We start from the raw sequence: 17,075 nt of genomic DNA on the forward strand, positions 1-17,075 counted from the left end.
GCAATAGAACCCCTAGATGCACCATATTCCCAGTGGTATTATCCCCCCACCCTCACTAGGTGTAATATATTCCCAATGGCATTATTCCCCCACCCTCACCTCTAGGTGTAATATATCCCCTGTGGCATTATACAATCAGCCATCAGTGTCCATAGACCCCCTCTATAGCACGCCCCCCCTTCCCCTCAGTTCAACTAATTTATTAATTATGTGGGGCATTCACCCCCACCCCTACGTGTCAGAGTTTTCCATTGACATTATGTACCCAGCCACAAGTTTCCTAAAACCCCTACTGTGGCACTACCCACCCAGGGCCACTAATTCCTTATGGGGGGTGGGGTGCATGCAAAGTTCCCTCCTCGCACTTTTCATCCGGATACACACTGGAACAATCTTGGCCCTATATATTGTTTTCGGCTGAATCGGAATGATACATTGTCCGGCTCGTACAGTGTGTACGGCCTATCTACGCACTTCCAAGGTCGCATGTGATAATGGCCAACCGGACGATAATGCATGCGAAGCCATGCAAGGTAATAAAGGATGGAATGAGGAATTATTCTGTCCTTCATTACATTGTTCTAATGTGTACTGCTGTGGTAACGCTATAGCAGCTGCTATATCTTCCTGGTACTCATTGCTCCAGTGTGTAACCAGCGTTAGTTACTGGCACTGGCGGATGCACCCCAGAGAGCCATTTCCATGCCATTCTGTGGTGTGTTTTTGTTGGTGATGTTGGCAGTCACAGACTGCGACTTCACTGCTAGTGGACCAGAGCAATAGGAGGAAATCCATTCTGCACATATGTAGAATGGATTTCCTCAGTCACAGCCAGGGGACGCAGTGGGACAGCGCTGTTTGCTTGGGAATGCGACCATGTCGGCAAAAGCCGTTGTATCCCATACGACCATGCCAGTTAAGTGGTTGAGTGCTCATAGAAATTGGAAAATGCCTTGTATTGCCATTACATTATCATCAGCTATATAATTTGGAATAGATCTATTGTTTATTTGGCAGTTCATGTAGATCAGGCCTGGCCAACCTGTGGCTCTCCGGCTGTTGTGAATCTACATGTCCCAGCATGCTCTGCCACAGTTTTAGCATTCCCTAATAGCAAAACTGTGGCAGAGCATGCTGGGACTTGTAGTTTCACAACAGCTGGAGAGTCACAGGTTGGCCAGGCCTCATGTAGATTAAACCGTTAAACTGTAAATTAAACACTGTGCTTGTTTTAAAATATGTGAAATAACTTGCATGGCCATCATTTACCCTTTCCTGCGTGGTTTTTACGAACCTCCTGTATTTAATAACTACAAATGTGTCCTCATTCATCTTTGCTGCAGTCACGCCAAACAGCCCCTCTTGGCACGTCAGCTTATATGAGAAGCTTCTAGCGTCGGCCATCTTTTTTGCTTCTTTTAGTCACAACGCATTGTGACTAAGACACACGAGGAGACTGATTAATGTGCTGATTAATTTGATATGACGTTTGTATATCTCTGTGCGACTGAGCCTGAATCTGTACATAAAGTGCTACAATGTAGCACAAGCAGCTTTTATCCAAATTAGCCCAGTTCTGCTATGTATACAGCCTCAGTCACGCACAATATACAAGTGTCGTATATCAAATTAAGGGGGACATTTACTAAGCAGTGTTAAGAGCGGAGAAGTGAGACAGTGGAGAAGTTGCCCATGGCAACCAATCAGCTCTGAAGTAACATCTATAATTTGCATACTATAAAATGATAGCTGCTAATTAACAAACAATGGGGATTTGGTATCAGGTATGTATTAACAAACAATGGGGATTTGGTATCAGGTATTATAGTAGGGGAACCCATAGGAAACAGCGACCACAATATGGTCACATTCAATATCAGTTTCCATAAGCAGCCCTATACTGGCTCAACTAGGACTCTAAACTTTAGCAAAGCAAATTTTGAAAAGATGAGGGTATTTTTCAGGGATATTGAATGGGAAGGTTTGTTTTTAGGAAAAAATACTACGGAGAAATGGGAGGTACTAAAATTCCTGCTAGCTAAAAATACACTCAAATTTATTCCTATGAGCAGCAAAAAAAGGAATAAAAATCATAAACCGATGTGGCTTAACAAAAAGATTAAGGAATTTATGGGCAAGAAAAGGCGAGCATTTAAAAAATACAAATCTGACGGGGAAGCAGAGTCATTTCAGCACTATAAGGAATGTAACAAAATTTGCAAAAAGGAAATAAGAGCGGCTAAAGTAGAAACTGAAAAACTAGTAGCAAAGGAAAGCAAAGCGAATCCCAAAAAATTATTTAAATACATTAATAGCAAGAGATTAAAGAAGGAGAGTATAGGCCCTTTAAAAGACAAGTTGGGAGTCTTAAGCAAAAATGATAATGACATAGCGGACACACTAAATGAGCTTTTTTCAACAGTATTTACTAGAGAGGACCCAATTCAGGGACTGACACACAATCTCAATAATGAGAATATCCCACTGATAGGTACTTATTTAAGCGAGGAAGTAGTCTGTGACCGATTAAAACATTTAAAGATTAATAAATCACCAGGGCCCGATGGTATTCACCCAAGGGTTCTAATGGAGCTTCACTCTGAACTGGCAAAACCGCTATCTTTGATCTTTAAGGATTCAGTTATATCACTTATGGTTCCCAAAGACTGGCGTATAGCGGAAGTAGTGCCTATATTCAAAAAGGGAAGTAAAGCTGAACCAGGTAATTATAGACCAGTTAGTCTTACATCTATAGTGGGGAAAGTATTGGAAGGTATTCTAAGAGATAGTATTCAGAAGTTCCTTGAAGTCAATAAGGTCATTAAAAGGAATCAACATGGGTTTATGAAGGACAGATCCTGTCAAACCAACTTACTTGGCTTTTATGAAACAGTAAGCGCAAACCTAGATCAGGGTAAAGACGTGGATGTAATCTTTTTAGACTTTGCCAAAGCGTTCGATACTGTACCACACATGAGACTTATCTACAAGCTACAAGAATCAGGGCTAGGAAGCACAATATGCACTTGGGTCAAAAACTGGTTAGATAATAGGGAGTAGAGCGTTGTGGTTAATGGATCTTTTTCAACTTGGACTGAAGTGCTAAGTGGTGTGCCGCAAGGCTCAGTATTAGGACCGCTATTGTTCAATATTTTCATTAACGACCTAACAGAAGGTCTAGAGAGCATGGTGTCAATTTTTGCAGATGATACCAAATTGTGTAAGGCTATAAATACAGAGGAGGATGCAGAGTCTCTTCAGAACGACTTAGTTAAATTAGAAGCATGGGCAGCCAAATGGAGAATGCGCTTCAACACAGACAAGTGTAAGGTAATGCACTGTGGTAACAAGAACAAAAATTACATCTACCTATTAAATGGGGTAAAATTAGGGGATTCTGTATTGGAAAAGGACTTAGGTGTCCTCATAGATAGCAAACTAAGCAGTAGTACCCAAAGTAGGACTGCAGCAAAGAAGGCTAATAAGATATTAGCATGCATAAAACGGGGTATTGATGCTAGGGATGAGAGTATTATACTCCCGTTATATAAATCACTAGTGATGCCACACCTTGAATACTGTGTACAATTCTGGGCACCGTACTACAAAAAGGATATCCTGGAGCTAGAAAAGGTTCAGAGGAGGGCGACCAAACTAATTAAGGGCATGGAGACGATGGAATACAAGGAAAGGCTTGAAAGACTAGGCATGTTTACATTGGAAAAGCGGAGACTAAGAGGGGATATGCTCAACATCTACAAATATATAAGGGGACAATACACAGAGCTTGCGCGGGACCTGTTTTTGGTTAAATCAACACAGAGGACTCGTGGACACTCGCTCAGGTTAGAGGATAGGAGATTCCGCACAATACGGCGTAAAGGCTTTTCTCTAACGTCCTAGTGGATGCTGGGGACTCCGTCAGGACCATGGGGAATAGCGGCTCCGCAGGAGACAGGGCACAAAAAGTAAGCTTTTAGGATCACATGGTGTGTACTGGCTCCTCCCCCTATGACCCTCCTCCAAGCCTCAGTTAGGTTTTTGTGCCCGTCCGAGCAGGGTGCAATCTAGGTGGCTCTCTTAAAGAGTTGCTTAGAAAAAGTTTTTTAGGTTCTTTATTTTCAGTGAGTCCTGCTGGCAACAGGCTCACTGCATCGAGGGACTTAGGGGAGAGAAGTGAACTCACCTGCGTGCAGGATGGATTGGCTTCTTAGGCTACTGGACACCATTAGCTCCAGAGGTAGTCGGAACACAGGTCTCGCCCTGGGGTTCGTCCCGGAGCCGCGCCGCCGACCCCCCTTGCAGATGCTGAAGATTGAAGAGGTCCGGAACCAGGCGGCAGAAGACTTTCAGTCTTCATCAGGTAGCGCACAGCACTGCAGCTGTGCGCCATTGTTGTCAGCACACTTCACACAGCGGTCACGGAGGGTGCAGGGCGCGGGGGGGGGGGCGCCCTGGGCAGCAATGTATAATACCTGTATGGCGAAAAATACATCACATATAGCCCTTGAGGCTATATGGATGTATTTAACCCCTGCCAGATATCACAGACTCCGGAGAAGAAGCCCGCCGAAAAGGGGGCGGGGCCTATTCTCCTCAGCACACAGCGCCATTTTCCCTCACAGAAATGCTGGTGGGAAGGCTCCCATGCTCTCCCCTGCACTGCACTACAGAAACAGGGTTAAAACAGAGAGGGGGGGCACTGATTTGGCGATATGAATATATATTAAAATGCTATAAGGGAGGAACACTTATATAAAGGTTGTCCCTGTATAATTATAGCGTTTTGGTGTGTGCTGGCAAACTCTCCCTCTGTCTCCCCAAAGGGCTAGTGGGGTCCTGTCCTCTATCAGAGCATTCCCTATGTGTGTGCTGTATGTCGGTACGTGTGTGTCGACATGTATGAGGAAAATGTTGGTGAGGAGGCGGAGCAAATTGCCTGTAATGGTGATGTCACTCTCTAGGGAGTCGACACCGGAATGGATGGCTTATTTATGGAATTACGTGATAATGTCAACACGCTGCAAGCCGGTTGACGACATGAGACGGCCGGCGAACAAATTAGTACCTGTCCAGGCGTCTCAAACACCGTCAGGGGCTGTAAAACGCCCATTTACCTCAGTCGGTCGACACAGACCCAGACACGGACACTGATTTCAGTGTCGACGGTGAAGAAACAAACGTATTTTCCTTTAGGGCCACACGTTAAGGGCAATGAAGGAGGTGTTACATATTTCTGATACTACAAGTACCACAAAAAAGGGTATTATGTGGGAGGTGAAAAAACTACCTGTAGTTTTTCCTGAATCAGATAAATTAAATGAAGTGTGTGATGATGCGTGGGTTTCCCCCGATAGAAAATTATTGGCGGTATACCCTTTCCCGCCAGAAGTTAGGGCGCGTTGGGAAACACCCCTTAGGGTGGATAAGGCGCTCACATGCTTATCAGAACAAGTGGCGGTACCATCTACAGATAGGGCCGTACTTAAGGAGCCAGCTGATAGGAGGCTGGAAAATATCCTAAAAAGTATACACACACATGCTGGTGTTATACTGCGATCGCCTCAGCCTGGATGTGCAGAGCTGAGGTGGCTTGGTCGGATTCCCTGACTAAAAATATTGATACCCTTGACAGGGACAGTATTTTATTGACTATAGAGCATTTAAAGGATGCATTTCTATATATGCGAGATGCGCAGAGGGATATTTGCACTCTGGCATCAAGAGTAAATGCGATGTCCATATCTGCAAGAAGATGTTTATGGACACGACAGTGGTCAGGTGATGCAGATTCCAAACGGCACAAAGATGTATTGCCGTATAAAGGGGAGGAATTATTTGGGGTCGGTCCATGGGACCTGGTGGCCACGGCAACTGCTGGAAAATCCACCGTTTTTTACCCTAAGTCACATCTCTGCAGAAAAAGACACCGTCTTTTCAGCCTCAGTCCTTTCGTCCCTATAAGAGTCATATCTGCCCAGGGATAGAGGAAAGGGAAGAAGACTGCAGCAGGCAGCCCATTCCCAGGAACAGAAGCCCTCCACCGCTTCTACCAAGTTCTCAGCATGACGCTGGGACCGTACAGGACCCCTGGATCCTACAAGTAGTATCCAAGGGGTACAGATTGGAATGTCGAGACGTTTCCCCCTCGCAGGTTCCTGTAGTCTGCTGTACCAATGTCTCCCTCCGACAGGGAGGCAGTATTGAAAACAATTCACAAGCTGTATTCCCAGCAGGTGATAATAAAATTACCCCTCCTACAACAAGGAAAGGGGTATTATTCCACACTATATGGTGGTACTGAAGCCAGAAGGCTAGGTGAGACCTATTCTAAATCTGAAATATTTGAACACTTACAAAGGTTCAAATCCAGATGCAGTCACTCAGAGCAGTGATAGCGAACCGGGAAGAAGGGGACTATATGGTGTCCCGGGACATCAGGGATGCTTACCTCCATGTCCCAAAATTTGCCTTTCTCACCAAGGGTACCTCAGGTTCGTGGTACAGAACTGTCACTATCCGTTTCAGACGATGCCGTTGGATTGTCCAAGGCACTCCGGGTCCTTACCAAGGTAATGACCGAAATGAGGATTCGTCTTCAAAGAAAATGGACGACCTCCTGATAAGAACAAGGTCCAGAGAACAGTTGGAGGTCGGAGTAGCACTATCTCAAGTAGTTCTACGACAGCACGGGTGGATTCTAAATATTCCAAAACCGCAGTTGTTCCGACGACACGTCTGCTGGTCCTAGGGATGATTCTGGACACAGTCCAGAAAAAGGTGTTTCTCCCAGAGGAGAAAGCCAGGGAGTTATCCGAGCTAATCGGGATCCTCCTAAAACCAGGAAAAGTGTCAGTACATCATTGCACAAGAGTCCTGGTAAAAATGGTGGCTTATTACGAAGCGATTCCATTCGGCAGATTTCACGCAAGAACTCTTCAGTGGGATCTGCTGGACAAATGGTCCGGATCGCATCTTCAGATGCATCAGCGGATAACCCTATATCCAAGGACAAGGGTGTCTCTCCTGTGGTGATTACAGAGTGCTCATCTTCTAGAGGGCCGCAGATTCGGCATTCAGGATTGGATGCTGGTGACCACGGAGGCCAGCCTGAGAGGCTGGGGAGCAGTCACACAGGGAAAAAGTTTCCAGGGAGTGTGATCAAGTCTGGAGAATTCTCTCCACATAAATATACTGGAGCTAAGAGCAAATTTATAATGCTCTAAGCTTAGCAAGACCTCTGCTTCAAGGTCAGCCGGTATTGATCCAGTGGGATAACATCACGGCAGTCGCCCACGTAAACAGAAAGGGCGGCACAAGAAGCAGGAGGGCAGTGGCAAAACTGCAAGGATTTTTCGCTAGGCGGAAAATCATGTGATAGCACTGTCAGCAGTGTTCATTCCGGGAGTGGACGACTGGGAAGCAGACTTCCTCAGCAGGCACGACCTCCACCCGGGAGAGTGGGAACTTCATCGGGAAGTTTTCCGCATGATTGTGAACCGTTGGGAAAGACCAAAGGTGGACATGATGGCGTCCCGCCCGAACAAAAAAACGGGACAGGTATTGCGCCAGGTCACGAGACCTTCAGGCGATAGCTGTGGACGTCCTGGTAACACCGTGGGTGTAACAGTCGGTGTATGTGTTCCCTCCTCTGCTTCTCATAACCAAGGTATTGAGAATTATAAGACGTAGAGGAGTAAGAACTATACTCGTGGCTCCGGATTGGCCAAGAGGGACTTGGTACCCGGAACTTCAAGAGATGCTCACAGAGGACTAATGGCCTCGGGAGCTAAGAAGGGACTTGCTTCAGCAAGTACCATGTCTGTTCCAAGACTTACCGCGGCTGCGTTTGACGGCAGGGCGGTTGAACGCCGGATCCTAAGGGAAAAGGCATTTCGGAAGAGGTCATACCTACCCTGGTCAAAGCCAGGAAGGAGGTGACCGCACAACGTTATCACCACATGTGGTGAAAATATGTTGCGTGGGTGAGGCCAGGAAGGCCCCACGAAGAAATTTCAACTAGGTCGATTTCTGCACTTCCTGCAAACAGGAGTGTCTATGAGCCTCAAATTGGGGTCCATTAAGGTTCAAGTTTCGGCTCTGTAGATTTTCTTCCAGAAAGAATTGGCTTCGGTTCCTGAAGTCCAGACGTTTGTCAAGGGAGTATTGCATATACAGCCCTTTTGTGCCTCCAGTGGCACCGTGGGATCTCAACGTAGTGTTGGGATTCCTCAAATCATATTGGTTTGAACCGCTCAAATCTGTGGATTTGAAATATCTCACATGGAAAGTGACCATGCTGTTGGCCCTGGCCTCGGCCAGGCGATTGTCAGAATTGGCGGCTTTGTCTTACAAAAGCCCATATTTAATTTTCCATTCGGACAGGGCAGAACTGCGGACTTGTCCCCAGTTTCTTCCTAAGGTGGTGTCAGCGTTTCACCTGAAACAACCTATTGTGGTGCCTGCGGCTACTAGGGACTTGGAGGACTCCAAGTTGCTAGACGTTGTCAGGGCCCTGAAAATATATATATATATATATATATATATATAATTCCAGGACGGCTGGAGTCAGAAAGTCTGACTTGCTGTTTATATTGTATGCACCCAAAAAGCTGGGTGCTCCTGCTTCTAAGCAGACTATTGCTCGTTGGATTTGTAGTACAATTCAGCTTGCACATTCTGTGGCAGGCCTGCCACAGCCAAAATCTGTAAATGCCCATTCCACAAGGAAGGTGGGCTCATCTTGGGCGGCTGCCCGAGGGGTCTCGGCTTTACAACTTTGCCGAGCAGCTACGTGGTCAGGGGGGAACACGTTTGTAAAATTCTACAAATTTGATACCCTGGCTGAGGAGGACCTGGAGTTTCTCTCATTCGGTGCTGCAGAGTCATCCGCACTCTCCCGCCCGTTTGGGAGCTTTGGTATAATCCCCATGGTCCTGACGGAGTCCCCAGCATCCACTAGGACGTTAGAGAAAATAAGATTTTACTTACCGATAAATCTATTTCTCGTAGTCCGTAGTGGATGCTGGGCGCCCATCCCAAGTGCGGATTGTCTGCATTACTTGTACATAATTATTGTTACAAAAATCGGGTTGTTATTGTTGTGGGCCATCTTTTCAGAGGCTCCTTCGTTGTTATCATACTGTTAACTGGGTTCAAATCACAGGTTGTACGGTGTGATTGGTGTGGCTGGTATGAGTCTTACCCGGGATTCAAGATCCTTCCTTATTGTGTACGCTCGTCCGGGCACAGTACCTAACTGAGGCTTGGAGGAGGGTCATAGGGGGAGGAGCCAGTACACACCATGTGATCCTAAAAGCTTACTTTTTGTGCCCTGTCTCCTGCGGAGCCGCTATTCCCCATGGTCCTGACGGAGTCCCCAGCATCCACTACGGACTACGAGAAATAGATTTATCGGTAAGTAAAATCTTATTTTTCACGGTAAGGACAATACGTGTTTGGAATTCCCTGCCTGAGGGAGTTGTAATGGCGGAATCTGTCAACACCTTTAAGTATGGGTTAGATAAATTCCTAATGGATAAGGATATCCAGGGGTATGGTGCATAGTCATGCATTATAGTTACTATAAATAGGGATAAAATGCAACGGCTGACAGCAGCATCAGTCAGAAATTTTAGTCAAATCATCATGCATAGGAGACCACAAATAGGTTGAACTCGATGGACAATTGTCTTTTTTCAACCTCAGATACTATGTTACTATGATGGGGCAACTTCTCCACTGGCTCACTTCTCTGCTCTTACCACTGCTTAGAAAATGTCCCCCTAAGTCTCCTTGTGCATCCTAGTCGCATTGCATTGTGACTAAGATGCAGTGTCAGCAGAAAAAATGCCCAGAGTTGCAGCTCACTCACGCAGGCATCTCGCATTGTAAGGCGTTTTGAGGCTAGATATATGAAAGCACGTCTGTACTTGTTTAGTTAGCTGTTTATGTTTGTGAGTAACAGCAAATAATGACTTCAATCTTTTTGCATTACTAAAATTAATATTGTAGGGGACTGCGAGAAAACGGATGAGGATGGCAAGGCACTTCCTGGCCTTGATAATTTTTTAGCAAAACATACAAGTGAGGACAACGCTTCCTTTGAGCAGATAATGGAGGTTGCAAAAGAGAAGGAGCGGAGTCGGAATTTCTGGCTGTACGAAGCAGAGGAAGAGTACAAGCAGGTGAGCGCAGTATCCCAAATATGTGTGTAATCTTACACTGACAAGTTAAAGGAGGAATATTTCAGCTATTAAAAAAAATTATGCTGAGAAAGTGTAAAGAAGGTCTGTGCAGATAGTAGTAATATTATTGACTTACCGTTCGTCTTCATGAGAATAGTCTTTTTACTAATAACCATACGACAAAAATAGCTGCCTTCATTGTGTAATCCATAGGTTCTCTTTAAGGTACTTTATACCAGGAATTTATGATGACCGTATATTGGAAATTAATTTTGAGTGATTTTATTTAACAGACCAGAAAGCCAAGCAAATAATGCCTGTTATTGATCACCTTGTCCTTAAAAAAAAAATAAAAAATGTATTTCCCTTCCCAGCGATATCAACAAAGTCTGGCCCTCCCTTCCATTGAAATGCAAGCTATCGAGTGTGGAAGAGCAGGTCTTGACACCTGGGACTACAAAACCCATAACTCCCTCATGTACTATCCTGAAGGTATGCAGTCTCTACATGGTGGTACTAGTCACTCTGCACAAGGTGGGTTATTCCGAGTTGATCGATTGCTAGCTATTTTTTTGCATTGCTGCGATCAGGTCAAAACTGCGCATGCGTATGCACCGCAATGCGCAGGCACGTCGTACGTCATTTCTGGGAGTGTTTGGAAAAACACAGGCTTGTCCAAGCGTTTGCAGGGCAGGTGTCTGACGTAAATTCCGGGACCAGAAAGATTGAAGTGATCGCAGCGGCTGAGTAATCCATAGCTACTCAGAAACTGCAAAAAACTTTTTTTGTACCGCTCTGCTGCAAAAGCGTTTCTACACTTGCAAAGCAAAAATACACTCCCCCATAGGTGGCGACTATTTGATCGCTTCGCTGCAAAAAAATAGCTGGCGAGCGATCAACTCGGAATAATCCCCAAGGTTCCACATTCAGCTTTACACTATTTATGCAACAGACATGGTTGTCTGTCCCAATACACCCTGACTGACTGATAGTCCAGAGATTTGTGCTTATTGATATGTACATTCCCATTGCTTATATTGATTCAGACAGGATTGGATCAGTAATAAATGTAACACATTAACACATGTACTGACCATGTTCAGGGCTGTAACTAATTTTCTAATACATTGGCACTTGCTCTTATTTGCCTCTTGTAGTTCCTCAATATGTATTATTTTCATTAAAACTTTAAAAATGATGAAGGATAGGGCGCGTGGGGTTCATATTGACTGACAAGTCGTAGTGTAGCTTTTCTGGTAAATGCTTCCTGTTTGTTCGATTTTTGCTCTTTTAATAACCACCCCTATTTTCTCTTACGTCCTAGAGGATGCTGGGGACTCCAAAAGGACCATGGGGTATAGACGGGATCCGCAGGAGACATGGGCACACTATAAGACTTTGAATGGGTGTGAACTGGCTCATCCCTCTATGCCCCTCCTCCAGACCTCAGTTAGATTCTGTGCCCAGAGAGACTGGAGACACACTAGGGGAGCTCTCCTGAGTTTCTCTGAAAAGACACAGTAAGTTGGTGCTATTATAACAGTGCAGACATCATATATTCTTTCTCAGTATTATATGGTCGCTGGGGTGTGAGCTGGTAAACTCCCTCTGTGCTTCTCTAACAGGCTTCCCTGTGGGTCTGTCCCCTATAGCCAGTGTGTGCGTGTCGGTACGGTGTGTTGACATGTCTGAGGCGGAGTGCCTCCCCAGAGGAAGTTACTGGGGGCGCAGAGAAGGATTTGGGAGTGACTCTGTCGGCACCGCCGACTGCTGATTGGGTTAATATGTTGAGTACATTGAATGCAAATGTGGCGTTATTGTCTAAAAGGCTGGATAAATCTGATTCTCAGACACAAACGTGGAGAAAATCCATGGAGGACGCCTTGTCCCAGGTACAGGTCCCCTCAGGGTCTCAAAAGCGTTCATTTACCCAAATAGCTGATACGGATACCGACACGGACTCTGACTCCAGTGTCGACTATAGTGAGGCCAGTTTACATCCAAAATTGGTAAAGAGTATTCAGTACATGATTGTGGCTATTAAAGATGTTTTACATATTTCTGAAGTACCTGCTGTTCCTGATATAAGGGTTTGTTTGTATAAGGGAAAGAAGCCTGAGGTGACGTTTCCTGGACACGGAACTGTAGAGAGTGTTTCTTCCAGCGGAAAAAGCTCTGGAAATCCAATGCATGGTCAAGGAGATTCTGAAACCGACAAGAGTGTTGATTCATCAATGCACTCGAGTGCTAGAGAAGATGGTTGCGGCTTACAAAGCCATTCCGTTTGGCAGGTTTCATGCCCGGGTGTTTCAGTGGGACCTGCTGGACAAATGGTCCGGGTCTCACCTGCACATGCACCGGAAAATAAGTCTATCTTCCAGGACCAGAATATCTCTCCTGTGGTGGCTGCAAAGTTCTCACCTTCTAGAGGGACCCAGGATTGGGTCCTGCTGACCACGGATGCAAGTCTCCGAGGCTGGGGAGCAGTCACACAAGGAAGAAGTTTCCAGGGAAAATGGTCAAGCCAGGAAACTTGTCTCCACATAAACGTTCTGGAGTTAAGAGCCATTTACAACGGCCTTCTGCAAGCGGAACACCTTCTTCGAGGTCTACCTGTCCTTATTCAGTCGGACAACGTAACAGCGGTGGCGTACGTAAACCGCCAGGGCGGAACAAAGAGCAGAGAAGGCGATGGCGGAGGCCACAAGAGTTCTTCGCTGGGCGGAAAAGCACATGAGCGCTCTGTCAGCAGTCTTCCGGGCGTGGACAACTGGGAAGCAGACTTCCTCAGCAGACACGATCTCCATACAGGAGAGTGGGCTCTTCATCAAGAGGTATTTGCAGAAGTGACAAGGCGTTGGGGAATTCCTCAAATAGACATGATGGCATCTCGCCTCAACAAGAAGCTTCCAAGGTATTGTTCCAGGTCAAGGGACCCCCAAGCCAGTGCAGTGGACGCCATGGTAACTCCGTGGGTGTTTCAGTCGGTATAGGTGTTCCCTCCACTTCCTCTCATTCCAAAAGTGTTGAGGATCATAAGGCGAACAAGGGTTCTGGCAGTACTCGTCGTTCCAGATTGGCCATGGAGGGCCTGGTATCTGGATCTTCAGGAATTGCTCATAGAAGATCCTTGGCCGCTTCCTCTCAGAGAGGACCTGTTGCTGCAGGGGCCGTGCGTATTTCAAGACTTACCGCGGCTACGTTTGACGGCGTGGAGGTTGAACGCCAAATCCTAGCTCGAAAGGGTATTCCCGGGGAAGTCATCCCCACTCTCCTTAATGCTTCGCCGTGACCTCCTTTCTAGCCTTATCACCGTATTTGGCGAAAATATGTGTTGTGGTGTGAAGCCAAGAAAGCTCCTGCGGAGGAGTTTCAGCTGGGTCGTTTCCTCCATTTTTTGCAGGCAGGCGTGGACGCAGGCCTGAAATTGGCTACGGATGCCGTGATGGTGCCCAAATCTCTCGATGTAGTAAGAGCTTTGAAAATTTATGTCGCCAGAACGGCTCTTGTTAGAAAAATGGAGGCTCTGTTTGTCCTGTATGCTTCCAACAAGATTGGAAATCCTGCTTCCAAGCAGACTATTGCACGCTGGATTTGTTTACGATTCAGCACGCTAATTCTACGGCTGGATTGCCGTTGCCGAAGTCAGTGAAGGCCCATTCTACCAGGAAGGTGGGCTCATCTTGGGTGGCTGCCCGAGGGGTCTCGGCACTTCAACTTTGAACCCGACCACGTAGCTGCTCGGCAAACACTTTTGCTAAGTTCTACAAGTTTAATACCCTGGCTGATGAGGACCTGATGTTTGCTCAATCGGTGCTGCAGAGTCGTCCGCACTCTCCCGCCCGGTCTGGAGCTTTGGTATAGACCCCATGGTCCTTTTGGAGTCCCCAGCATCCTCTAGGATGTAAGAGAAAATAAGATTTTAATACCTACCAGTAAATCCTTTTCTCCTAGTCCGTAGAGGATGCTGGGTGCCCATCCCAGTGCGGACTGTTACTTGCAGTTGTATTGTTAATTGTTGTTTTCGATTACACGAAGGTTGTGTATCTGTTATATTCGGCTTGTTGCTGTCTTTCGTTCATACTGTTATCTGGTATTCCTGGTAATCCAATTGTACGGTGTGTTGTGGTGTGAGCTGGTATGTATCTCGAAATGTCTGTCTCCCTGGGTACAGTTCCTATAACTGAGGTCTGGAGGAGGGGCATAGAGGGAGGAGCCGGTTCACACCCATTCAAATTCTTATAGTGTGCCCATGTCTCCTGCGGATCCCGTCTACACCCCATGGTCCTTTTGGAGTCCCCAGCATCCTCTACGGACTAGGAGAAAAGGATTTACCGGTAGGTATTAAAATCCTATTTTTTATACTAGGCAGGCCAGTAAACACTGAGAAATGGCAACCTAACGCATAGGCAGTGATGACTAACCTTGACACTCCAGCTGCTGTTGAACTACACATCCCAGCTGGAGTGTCAAGGTTAGCCATCACGGGCATAGGGCAACACCGGCTATAAATATAGTCATGTCCTGTTATTAGGCATTTAAACCCCGATGTGATAAATCCTGTATAATGTGCACCCTGTCCCTCTCCTTACCTTGTACAAGCAGTACATCCCACAGTACATCCCACATGTGACTCGCTCATCTTTCAGCTTACATTCACCTTTCAGCTGTGCCAAAAATAGTTGTTAAAGTATTATGCTGGCTACACACATGCAGATCTGGCTGTGTAGTCATTGAACAGTAACGTTTGTGATGTGCCACCGATGATTTACAAGTATTCGGAAACACAAATGCAGAACATATACACTGCTCAAAAAAATAAAGGGAACACTAAAATAACACATCCTAGATCTGAATTAATGAAATATTCTTATTAAATACTTTGTTCTTTTACATAGTTGAATGTGCTGACAACAAAATCACACAAAAATTATCAATGGGAATCAAATTTAATAACCCATGGAGGTCTGGATTTGGAGTCACCCTCAAAATTAAAGTGGAAAAACACACTACAGGCTGATCCAACTTTGATGTAATGTCATTGAAACAAGTCAAAATGAGGCTGAGTGTGTGTGGCCTCCACGTCCCTGTATGACCTCCCTACAACCCACACAAGTGGCTCAGGTAGTGCAGCTCATCCAGGATGGCACATCAATGCGAGCTGTGGCAAGGTTTGCTGTGTCTGTCAGCGTAGTGTCCAGAGCATGGATGCGCTACTAGGAGACAGGCCAGTACATCAGGAGACATGGAGGAGGCCGTAGGAGGGCAACAACCCAGCAGCAGGACCGCTACCTCCGCCTTTGTGCAAGGAGGAACAGGAGGAGCACTGCCAGAGCCCTGCAAAATGACCTCAAGCAAGCCACAAATGTGCATGTGTCTACTCAAACGATCAGAAACAGACTCCATGAGGGTGGTATGAGGGCCCGACGTCCACAGGTGGGGGTTGTGCTTATAGCCCAACACCGTGCAGGACGTTTGGCATTTGCCAGAGAAGACCAAGATTGGCAAATTCGCCAATGGCGCCCTGTGCTCTTCACAGATGAAAGCAGGTTCTCACTGAGCACATGTGACAGACGTGACAGAGTCTGGAGACGCCAAGGAGAACGTTCTGCTGCCTGCAACATCCTCCAGCATGACCGGTTTGGCAGTGGGTCAGTAATGGTGTGGGGTGGCATTTCTTTGGTGGGCCGCACAGCCCTCCATGTGCTCGCCAGAGGTAGCCTGACTGCCATTAGGTACCGAGGTGAGATCCTCAGTCCCCTTGTGAGACCATATGCTGGTGCGGTTGGCCCTGGGTTCCTCCTAATGCAAGACAATGCTAGACCTCATGTGGCTGGAGTGTGTCAGCAGTTCCTGCAAGATGAAGGCATTGATGCTATGATCTGGCCCGCCCGTTCCCCAGACCTGAATCCAATTGAGCACATCTGGGACATCATGTCTCACTCCATCCACCAATGCCACGTTGCACCACAGACTGTCCAGGAGTTGGCGGATGCTTTAGTCCAGGTCTGGGAGGAGATCCCTCAGGAGACCATCCGCCACCTCATCAGGAGCATGCCCAGGCATTGTAGGGAGGTCATACAGGCACGTGGAGGCCACACACACTACTGAGCCTCATTTTGACTTGTTTTAAGGACATTACATCAAAGTTGGATCAGCCTGTAGTATGTTTCTCTTTCATCCACTAGGGGACACTGGAGTTCCATTATACATTAGGGGTGTGAAGCCTTGAACCGGAGGTGTGGCACAATCTAAAATTAGCATTGTCTGCACAGCCGGTTCCTCCCCCTTCACAGCCCTCCTCCCTCAGTTTGGAAAATTGTGCCGAGGAGGTGCAAGTACAGAAGGGAGCTCCTGCTCCTTGAAGATTTATTTGATTATTAATTTATTTTCATTCTTTTTTTCTTTTTTATACTGACCCAATCCCTTCTAACTAAAGGGAGGGTGCAGGTTTTTAAAATAAATGATGGTAAATGCCCGATCCCACCTAAATGAAAGGGGGGTGCAGACTTTACCAGATAAAAAGACTGCGTCCCCCTAATAAAAGGGGGACAAAGTTCAGGAGTGGAGACAATGATTCCGGATAAAGGAGTCTGCATCTCTATACAGGCGCCAACTGTAAGTACAGATTGTTTTTAAAATAGCCCCCGCAGCAGGTTAGGTAGTATATTTATTTTATTTTCCTTATAACCGCTATTACAGCGATATGTAGCCACTGTGGCTCAGTACACTAATAAAAAACAACCCTGATGCAGGCGCTAATTTGTTAATTGTATTATTTACTCTTAATTTGAGATTTATAAATTTAGAGCTGCAATCTTTGTCCAGCTGTACCTGTGTACGTACAGCTAAAACTTGATCAAAACACTGATCAAGAAGCTACACAAG

The 17,075-nt window shown here is 46.2% G+C and overlaps 1 protein-coding gene across 1 annotated transcript in view; it reads left to right on the plus strand.

Moving 5' to 3' along the window:
* The window catches only part of ESS2 (ess-2 splicing factor homolog), a 99,019-nt gene that overhangs the window by 28,125 nt on the left and 53,819 nt on the right, over window positions 1-17,075 (plus strand). Inside the window, exons 4-5 of the mRNA XM_063964805.1 lie at window positions 10,015-10,187; window positions 10,562-10,679. Coding sequence (XP_063820875.1) covers window positions 10,015-10,187; window positions 10,562-10,679 — 291 coding nt within the window. The remainder of the gene's footprint in view (window positions 1-10,014; window positions 10,188-10,561; window positions 10,680-17,075) is intronic.

The sequence above is a fragment of the Pseudophryne corroboree genome, chromosome 1 (genome assembly GCF_028390025.1).
Source record: "Pseudophryne corroboree isolate aPseCor3 chromosome 1, aPseCor3.hap2, whole genome shotgun sequence".
In the NCBI taxonomy this organism is placed as follows: Eukaryota; Metazoa; Chordata; class Amphibia; order Anura; family Myobatrachidae; genus Pseudophryne; species Pseudophryne corroboree.